This window comes from Salmo salar, chromosome 18 (genome assembly GCF_965601325.2).
Source record: "Salmo salar chromosome 18, fSalSal1, whole genome shotgun sequence".
Lineage (NCBI taxonomy): Eukaryota > Metazoa > Chordata > Actinopteri > Salmoniformes > Salmonidae > Salmo > Salmo salar.
In genome coordinates, this window is record NC_138308.1 from 71,964,374 (window position 1) to 71,974,975 (window position 10,602).

The following is a 10,602-nucleotide window of genomic DNA, read 5'->3' on the forward strand; positions in this document are numbered from 1 at the left end:
TTGTTTTGCTTCAGACTAAGAATATTGTCAATAGTGAATTTCAATGAAGCAGTCCGACAGGGAATAACCTCCTTGTTCATATTCCCCGACATTTGCAGTTTTTCTTGTGTTCTGAATGGTGAATTGAGGTCCCCAAAACATCGAAGACTCCAGATACTCCAAGCACCATTGCTCCTCGATTGCAACTACACCAGGGCGTAGGGTATCGTTTATTCAATGAACCGGAAGTATGTGGTTGAGCTTCTTTTGATTGGTGAGATTGCGAGGCAGCGTGAAGCCAAATAGGTGACGCCTATCAGATGAGAGCGGGAAGCATATTTAGGCAAGACTGAAGTTAACTGCCTTGATTGTTTCCTCGTGTTTTCTTGGGAATATTCACTTTACAGATAATAGTGCCCAAACTATTTTTTTAGATGTTTCCCAATTCTTTACAGAATTAGGCTACATAACTAATTGGCATATAGCTAAAATAGGCTATATAGGTATTCCACTCCATATATGCCTAAGTGATGTCACATTCATACAGTTGAGACTGATATTAACCAGTCAGGTATGTACAGTTGTAACACCTTTTTGCTCCCATTAATCATATTAATTGAAACGTTAAGGTGGGCACTGATATTACCTCTCCAACAGATTAGTCATAATGTCGTTTTGTAATTTCATTTGATTTTGAGTGTTACTCATTAGACAGCTATAGGGAGATTGAGGTTTTAGAAATGTAGGCCGATAAATTATGTCAGCACATGAGGCCTAGCCTATATTCTAGACATTCTATTAAAATGTTCTAATTTGACGAAATCAGTTTCCGTTACGTCTAATGTAGTTCCTTTCAACAATTTCATTTAATTAATAATTTCAAACAACTTGATTGACAATTTCAGTCAATTCAAAGTGTTAAAAAATGCGAAATCTTTATTTACCCATGCCCCTATCCTGAACCTTAACAAATACCCTGTTGAATAAGAAGAAATGTATTTTCAGTCGTCCCTTTAAATGTCTGCATCTTCTAAACGTTGGTGTGGAATTTCAAAAATAATTGTTCCTTAACTTTTTGAATTGTCAACCAAATAAGGCCTAAATGCGGGGGCATACATAGTTTGCTGGTCGTGAAAATATCCTGGTGAATGTTTATGAATTTTGAAAGGGAAAATGCTTATTGCTCCGGTTGGATTAGGCTTTCAGTGTTATTTTCGATGGCCGTAGGCCGAGGCCTAGCCACTAGTCAGATAGAGCCTTACTGAGACTGACTTTCAACATAACAACAATTCGTGCTAATGATGATAATACAAAGCAGGCCTTTTAATTAACACAATAAACATCAAACGTGGTGTGCACTTCATACATTTTATTTACATTGATCGGACAAACTCGTGTACAAAATGTCATATGAAACCCACTTTAAATAGCCTAAGAAATGTAAAATAATACAGTCCCCATAACTCCATGCTCGTAAAAAGTCTATCTACAGGTTACAAATTTTGTCATTTAAAAATAATACAAACACACAAACTGGTTGACTAACCCTTGACAATATTCCATCCATTGTCCATGTAAATAATTATATAAATCTAATGATATGTGCTTAAGTTAAAATTCCCAAATGTAGAATAGTGTCTGGCTTGAGGGATTCACCTTTTTGTACACCCTCAAATCAAGAAAATACATGGCAATTTCAACTTGCATATTAAAATAGAGAAGTCGGGGCCTATAGGCTAAACAGGTTGGTCAAAGTGTTGTTGCTTTATGAATGTGGCTGTGATTTTGGTGATTTGCAATAAAGTCACCGTCTGCAATGAATCCAAACTCGGAAACCTCGGGAGCCCAATGGGCGCACGTTTTGGTTTTTGCCCTAGCACTACATAACGGATTCAAGTAATCAACTAATCATCAAGCTTTGATTATTTGGATCATCTGTGTAGTACTAGGGCAAAAATCTAAACGTACACCCCTTGGGGTCCCCAGGACCGAGTTTGGTAAACGCTGCTCTACCATGTCCAATACGTTAGTTCCATATAATACACCAACAATGTGTGTCTCACACAAGGCCTGTGATTTGTGATCTTATAAAAGACATGGGGTGGGTGAACTGGGAGACGGGATAATTCACAGTACTCGAGAAGGGTGGCGACACCTGTGCCAGGTTTGCGCTCAGTGTCCCAGATGCTGCGTTCTCGTGGTACAGAATAGGGACCCTGACAATCCTTTGAGCCGAATACGAGATGCTCGTGGCCTCAATGTCGGCAGCTAGCTGTCTCTTCCACTTGTTCCTGCGGTTCTGGAACCAAATCTTGACCTGCGTCTCGGTGAGCTGTAGAGAGGCGGCTAACGCCGCCCGCTCAGTGCTGCTCAGGTAGCGTTTCATGTCGAAGGTGGACTCCAGCTGGAAAACCTGACTCCGGCTGAACACGGTGCGGGTCTTCTTCTTGCAAGCTGCTTTCGTATCAGGTGTTTCACTGTCTTCCCGGGCGAAGCAGGAAGACCCTGTTTCGTCATCCTTGTCGTCTGTCAGACTTCCCTCTGCCCTCTCGTCCGGTTGGTCGTTGTCTTCCACCGGCTCCGGTAGAGCGGGAGAATCTCGGTTGCTGGTTTTTAGAGAGTCTCCGGCATCATCGGAGTTGCTGGAGTGGCACTGCGGACCTGAAATGAACGAGGAGCGTCATGAGCTACATTTTACGCACCGGCCAATAGGGATCAATAAGTGCATGTATCTCGCAATCATGATATCAACCCTAATGGCAGCACTGATAAGTGATTGCAGTTTTCGACGGTAGTCGATTTTTAAAGTGCTGCGGGCAGGCCATCCTATCGCCTAGCAAAACATAGAATAATGAGCTCTTAGCTTGTAATTAAACACGTAATGAAACACAGCCTTGCAATTGTATGATAAGCATAATTATGGTGTATGAGGTTAATTTCCAATCAGTGTTACGTTTGAAATGTATCGAAGTGGCGTGCCATACCCCGTTTAAAGAGGAACCGAATGGAGAAGTTTTACGCAGGGGGTAAGAGCGAATACACTAGTGCGGTTATGGTTTGTTGCAGGATATATGGGCTATGCATGCCACATGCAATGCAGTGTTGTCCATTTTTACTGGCATGGCATGCATTGTGTATTGTCATTGGAAAGAAGAATATAAGCTAATAGGCTATTACGCACATAAACCTCAAAGCATTGTCGATAGCAGCTCTTTCACGTTGTTTTTGTCTGAGGAAATGCGTAGCCTATCCTCAAACGCTCCTTATCGTGAGAGCGGATCTGCCTAAGAAGAATGTAGGATATTAGCTAGTAAACAAGCTACCCAACCTACAGTTGTGTATGGCTACCCGTTATGTCGCTTCCATACATAGACTACATAGATAGACATTTGGGACAATTAACAAAAGTGACACTAAGACCTACTCTGTAAATCACTGCAAGCTTTGTTTGGTGATGTCCCACACCAGTGGCGTTGGGCGTTTAATCCAAAGTAAGACACTTCACGCTCCACTTGGTTGCAGCGGCTCTCAATGACAGCGACTTGGTTGTAAGAGAGTCCAGTTTCCTTACAATCCCCCACATCGTCGGTCGTAGACAGCCTGTCTGTAGTCCCGGTAGTAGACCGAAGTAAATTCTCAATGGAAAATGATGAGCTTCTTGACGTTGGACCATGATGTTGAGACTCCGGTGCCTTAACAAGCATATTTTGTCGTCTTCAAAGCGCCTAGTCGCCGATAAATAAATTACTTACAAAATATTTACGTGCTGTTTAGACATTCTTGGGTGTCTCTTTTGCTTTGTCTTAGTTTTACCTAATCTTTCTCTCGAAGTCCGTCGAGCTATCCATGAGAGTTCGGGATAGAGCGCGAGAATGTGAGAGAATCCGTAGATATACTACTGTAAATTACATGGCGCGAGATCCACGCGCAGCAAAAAATTGCCTCTTGCGATTGGACAGTGGAGGCAGCGAGCAAGATTACTCCAGAAAAATAAGAGAATTACTCGCTTTGAGCCCCCTACTATACACTGTGTGATAGTCTGCAGTGAGGGGTTGGACGGGACCCCGTCTCTCAGATGCTTTATTTAGGTCAATTAGGGAACAAATCAAAGCAGAGATACGGCTGTGTCCCCGGGCTGGGATGCATGGTAGAAGAGATGGCTTCTTGGAGAATGACACAGTACCTCCTATTGGTTACTTTTGTCTATGCACGCTCTACATTTATTATACCATTTATATTTGCATGCATGCATTCTTTCACGTGCAATGACTATTCCAATTGATAGGAGGATGGACACGTGGAATTCATAGAATATCAATAGACTATCAATTTCACAATCAATGCAGTTTAGCTAAACATGTAACCCTTCTCTAACGCGTATAGACAGTCCAGGGTATAGCATTTCGATTTAGCAGGAATTCATTTTTCAGTATTTGTCATTATTTATTTATTTGTTCATTTGGATACCCATTCGTTTTTTGCAGAAGCAGCAGCTACTCTTCCTGGGGTCCACAAAAACACAAACACTGACGTTGATAGGCAAAGACAGTCACACACATTTAAAATACAACGATATACAAACAATAGAACGACAAAAAAATGATGTGTGTGTTGGAGTGTGTCTGTGTGTTATGACCGATAATTGTCTTGTTAAGCAGCATATAGCTATTGATCTGGGCCTAGTTTACCTCTATATTTAAAAGGCTTATTACATTAATACTAAGTTTAGTCAACATGTTTGTTTTTTCTTTGGCCTACTTTTGAAAGTTACTTTAGTGCCCAAAAAGTGTCCCAAGATATCTAATTCAAATAATGATATCGCTGTTATGTATTGTATTGTTTAGCCAAACTACCCAATATTAAATACATTTTTATAACAGGGTAAATTGAAGTGGTTTCCAATATTGGCATTTTAATATAATAAACGAACAGATGTTGTGCAAAACAGCGTGTGAAATATTGTCTTATTGGGCCTGAAATTCAAATATAAGTTGTGCATTGTGTAGTGTATTGTATTGTGAAGTGTATTGTATTGTGTAGTGTATTAATTTCATATGTGTTCATTTTCATTGAATGGTTTCAGGCAAGCAATGCCATGCAGCTTAAGAGAGTTTTGTATATTAGGGTGATGATTATGACAATTACGCTGATGATGATTATTATTAGGCTTTTATTATTATTATTATTATTATTTTTATAATTACATTTTTTCATAAACTTAGCTATTTCATCTAACTTTTAATTTTATTTCCAATTGCACATTACGCTCTAAACCTGACCAGTAAAACGTCAAACAATCCCAAAACAGTTTACCGAGTGCCTTCAACCCAATTTCGTAAAACTAAGCCATCATTAATATTCAAAATGTTTATTGAATGTTATAGGTTTCAGTATTGAGCTTAAATAGAGTGAATTACTATTCCATTTTTGCTTTTAGAATCTTTATCGTGATAAATGTTGGGTTAAAATCACATTTACGTCGTAGAAAATTGGGCGTTACCCAAATAGACAGACATTTGTGGTGTTTATTTTGTATTTTGGACACCAGACCATGCACTAGGACTGGTGTGGTGTGTTAAAGTAATCACAGAAATATAAAATATGATTATTATTATAAATCCATGTATATTCAAGTTGATTAATAGCCCATAGGGTCAGTAATTTGAAGAGTCACTAAAATGGATATCAAGTGTTAATTGATTCATTGAAGAAAAAAAAACACTCAGATAACAAATCAGAAATCCCCAACACGATCATTTCTCTCATCAGTTACAATAGATAGACAAAATATGAATTTAAACTTCAATTTAAATGACTAGATTAAAAGTTTTCACAATATGTTATTTTAGATTGACTTCATATGGATGTCTCAGCAAAGTTTTTTGGTTGATTTTAGGATTGTTGCTCGACCACCAAGCTATGTCCACCTAATTCTGAAAACGTAATCTCTTTTATTTCCTGTGCTTTGTAGGATGAACCTATTTTAGTTTAATTGACTAATATGTCCATTTGTTTTTAATTGTGATATGAACTGTGATAACCCTTCAGACATCACAAATGTTTCATAATTATCTCATGATAAACATATGATGTGACTAATTGTGCATTTTACCCACTGATGAACATGTGACTCACCTCTATACAAGGCCCTATGGCCTATGCCTATATCATATGTCAGGCTCTGCAGCTCTTTGCATGATGCCAAAGAGTCTTGTGTTGGTTATCCTGTAAAAGACTACGTAAGAATGTGTAACTAGGGCTGCATAGCCTTTCGCTTGCATCTATTAATTATGCAGCATGAAAATAACTAAACTATAACCTTATACGGTGTCTTCACCTTAAAGACACCCATTGAAAAACACTACTGAGAGAAAAACACAGGTGAAAAATACATTGGCTGTGGCACTAAAACCTAGCCAGGCATGCATGCACACGTTTTTACTTACAACAGTGATGTTCATTTGCAGTTTGTGTAATAAAAGATTGGATTTTACATGCATTAGGTTTGTGCACAAATTCTAATAATTGTGGATACATCTTGCCTCAATCTAGAAATATTGCTTTAGATTTCAGTTTACATATCCTTTAAATTGTGCAAGCCACAAAGTATAACAGTTGAACTCTGCTGCAGTGTGTACCGCATTGTACTTACATTGCATCTGTGACCCAAAATACAATATTATTTTAAAATACATTTGAAATCATGATGTTTTCAAACTATACAACGCACCCCCAAAAAATTTAACAATGAAACATCGCTTGATTATCATGAGTCACAGGCCGTGTCTAGACTTGACAGTTCATGCAGCTTTAGTATTCTGATCATACATTTCTGATCATGGAATTCTGAACGTGTCATGCATCTACACCTACATTTAAATGTGTCTACCGTGTCCCCAGTGTGTCCGGATTTACTTTCCCCGCGCTATATTCAAATGCCAGTATGCATTCTACATACGGTGGAATAGACCAAATATGATAATAACACAACGACAACTGATGGCAGTAGCTAACTACTGTAGCTAACTAGCAGGCTAACCTCTGTAGCTAGACAGCAATCTAGCAAGCGACGCTAAAGGGATTGCAAACGGGTTAGCATAACTAGCCAAACACTAAATATTAGCTAGCTGGCTAGCATTTATGAGGCCAGCAAACAAATTCCTCACACGCTAGGAACGTATTTCCTCCAACGTTATAATGAAATGGTGCCTCGGTTCCAAAACACAAGTATTCTGCAGACTTGTCGGAGTGCTGATGACATTGCCCACTGCATGCACTTTCAGTAGCCTGATTGTCTCCAGTCTGAGTAGAAATCCGCACACAACCACCTCCTGAAGTGGTCAGCCAGATCTGAACACAGTCAGGCCACAAAGCAACTTTTGTGCATCTAGAACCGCCTTTTCAATGTGATCTTCGTATTCTGATAGCAGAAGTTGCATGAAAGTGTCAAGTGTAGACATGACCAGAGACATGTTGAATCCTTAGAAGAATACAAGAGGACAGGAACTCCAGCCTTCAGAGAGATTTGCTCTATTCAATCTGTATCGTTGAAGCGTTACAGATTGCGCAAAATACATTTAAAGATCATTTCGGATTGAGCTGACATACGCAGCGTTTACTGTGAATGCGGTCTCCGCTAACACAGGAACATTGCAATCATGCTGTGTCGCTGAACTTCAGCGATACAGATTGAATAGAGCCTTTACACTCGTTAATCCTTCTACACTCCTGGATATGACCATCGGATGATCAATCTCACTGATATGACTATGGCATAATATTATATATGACCCCTGGTACACAAAACAAACACAGGCACACAGGCCCACACACACAGGCACTCAGGCCCACATGCAGACACATACAAGTACACACACACACACACACACACACACACACACACACACACACACACACACACACACACACACACACACACACACACACACACACACACACACACACACACACACACACACACACACACACACACACTACAGTTTGAGAGTGAAGGGGGTCCTACATGGCAGTGTGTACAGACATATTCAATCTCTCCAAATTCCAGTCTGTTGTCCCCACTTGCTTCAAGATGTCAACAATGGATTCTGTACCCAAGAAAGCGAAGGCAACTGAAAAATGACTAACGCCGCGTAGCACTCGCTTCTGTCATCCTAAAGTGCTTTACAAGGCTACTTAAGGACCATATCACTTAACCGACACTCTAGACCCACTACAATGCGCATATCGCCCTAACAGATCCAGGGATGACACAATCGCCATTGCACTGCACACTGCCCTATCCCATATGGACAAGAGAAATACCTATGTGAGAATGTTTTTAAATGACTAAGCTCAGCCTACAACACCATAGTGCCCTCCAAGCTCATCGCCAAGCTCAGGGCTGGGTCTGAACCCCATGCCTGTGCTGATCCTCAACACGCTGATCCTCAACACGGGGGCCCCACAAGGGTGCGTGCTCAGCCCCTTTCTGTATACCCTGTTCACCCATTACTGTGTGGCCACACGCACTTCTCCAACTCAATTATCAAGTTTGCTGACGATACGACAGTGGTAGGCCTGATTAAAAACAATGATGAGACAACCTACAGGGAGGTGGGAGCTCAGGCGGATTGGTGCCAGGAAAATAACCTCTCCCTTAACGTCAACAAAGTGAAGGAGCTGATCGTTGACTACGGGAGACCACAGAGAGAGCATGCACCTATATCGACAGGGCCGCAGTGGAAAGGGGCAAAAGCTTAAAGTTCCTTGACGAGCATATCACTGACAACCTGAAATGGTCCCTTCACACAGACAGCGTGGTGAAGGCGCAACAGCGCCTCTTCAACCTCAAGAGGCTGAAGAAATTGCCTTGGCCCCAAACGGAGCCACGGCCTGTTCACCCCGCTACCATCTAGAAGGTGGAGACAGTACAGGTGTATCAAAGCTGGGACCGAGAGACTGAGAAACAGCTTCTATCGCCAGTCCATCAGACTGTTAAACAGTCACCACTAGCCGGCCTCCAACCAGTACCCTGCCATGAACTGAGACACTGTTCTAGATGGCTACCACCTGGTACTCTACCCTGCAACTTATAGACTGGTGCCCTATGTACACAGAGTCATTGAACACTGGTCACTTTAGTAATGTTTACATACTGTTTAACCGACTTGTATATACTGTATTATAGTCATGGCTCATCCTATATACACTACATGACCAAAAGTATGTGGACACCTGTTCGTCGAACATCTCATTCCAAAACCATGGGCATTAATATGGAGTTTGTCCCCTCTTTGCTGCTATAACAGCCTCCACTCTTCTGGGAAGGCTTTCCACTAGATGTTGGAACATTGATGGGGGACTTGCTTCCATTCAGCCACAAGAGCATTAGTGAAGTCGGGCACTGATGTTGGGCGATTAGGCCTGGCTCGAAGTCAGCGTTCTAATTCATTCCAAAGGTTTTCGATGGGGTTATGGTCAGGACTCTTTGCAGGCCAGTCAAATTCTTCCACACCAATCTCGACAAACCATTTCTGTATGGACCTCGCTTGTATGCTGTAGCGTTAAGATATCCCTTCACTGGAACTAAGGGGCCTAGCCCGAACCATGAATAACAGCCCCAGACTATTATTCCTCCTCCACCAAACTTTACAGTTGATACTATGCATTGGGGCAGGGAGCGTTCTTCTGGTATCCGCCAAACCCAGATTTGTCTGTTGGACTGCCAGATGGTGAAGCAATTTTATTTGATTTACACACAAAATGAACTATTCCCGCGAAGTGAGATTTATTCAAATAATTTAGGCAAAATATCACTATGACGCAGAGACATTCTCCACCACTAATTAGTTTGAAGACCATGCAGTGCATACACCTGCTTCATGCTCTGATAAGAAGCTAATGGTATGTTTCTTGCTGTTGGTCGACTTGTAGATTTGCTATTTTCTTCCCAATTTGCACAAAATAGCAATACACCTGTGTAAATTCAAAAGTTTCCATAAAAGCGTATGAGCTCCAAAGAGAGCATTAAAAGACATTCATAAAGAAAGTTCTTCCTCATGGTCAAATATCATCTGACCTGAATCACTTCACAAAAACTACTTTGAAATGTACTTTTTCCAACAAAGCAAATCTCTGGTTATATCTAGAAAGTGTTTTGTAGGATTTCAGCTCAAACAATAATTCAGGGAGGAATGTTTTTATGCCAATTCGAGGCAATCTTGAAATGATCTCATTCCACTAAGCGAGCAACCTATGGAATTGGGCGTAGTCTTTCTTGCTTTATTTTCAAGAATGGTAGCCATGTTTGAAGTAACGTTATTCAAGGTGGCATCTCTGCTGTTTAAGCTCCAAATTCAATAATGAAAAACTCTCCTTCACACTTGCAACAGAACAATAATCGAACGGAAAAGTGCAAGAGAGGACACATTTTCTTTGCAAACCCTATTTACAGTAAATTCAAATATTGTACTGTCTTGCTTGTGAAACAAAACCAAAAGAACATTGTAAAAAAACACCCACAAATCTAGTTGCTTCAAATTCTTATTATTAAGTAACTGAATCCACAGTTTACTCAACTTTTCGGTCAACGTGTTAGCTGAATTTAATATTTTTTGTTGGACC

General features: G+C 40.6%; 1 protein-coding gene across 1 annotated transcript; it reads right to left on the bottom strand.

Moving 5' to 3' along the window:
* Positions 1–1,333: 1,333 nt before the first annotated feature.
* LOC106577567 (uncharacterized) lies at positions 1,334–4,066 on the bottom strand. The gene is made up of 2 exons (XM_014155713.3): positions 3,404–4,066; positions 1,334–2,640 (listed from the first exon to the last, which is right to left on the bottom strand). The coding sequence occupies exons 1-2, from the start codon at positions 3,681–3,683 to the stop codon at positions 2,039–2,041; spliced, it is 882 nt and encodes a 293-aa protein (XP_014011188.1). The 5' UTR covers positions 3,684–4,066; the 3' UTR covers positions 1,334–2,038.
* Between the last annotated feature and the right edge of the window lie 6,536 nt (positions 4,067–10,602).

Excerpts from the sequence above, each read along its gene's own strand:
- LOC106577567 (XM_014155713.3), bottom strand. The coding sequence starts at position 3,683 with ATGCTTGTTAAGGCACCGGAGTCTCAACATCATGGTCCAACGTCAAGA. Across the intron at positions 2,641-3,403 it reads AGCTTGCAGTGATTTACAGA|GTCCGCAGTGCCACTCCAGC; the intron begins GTAGGTCTTAGT and ends CGTTCATTTCAG.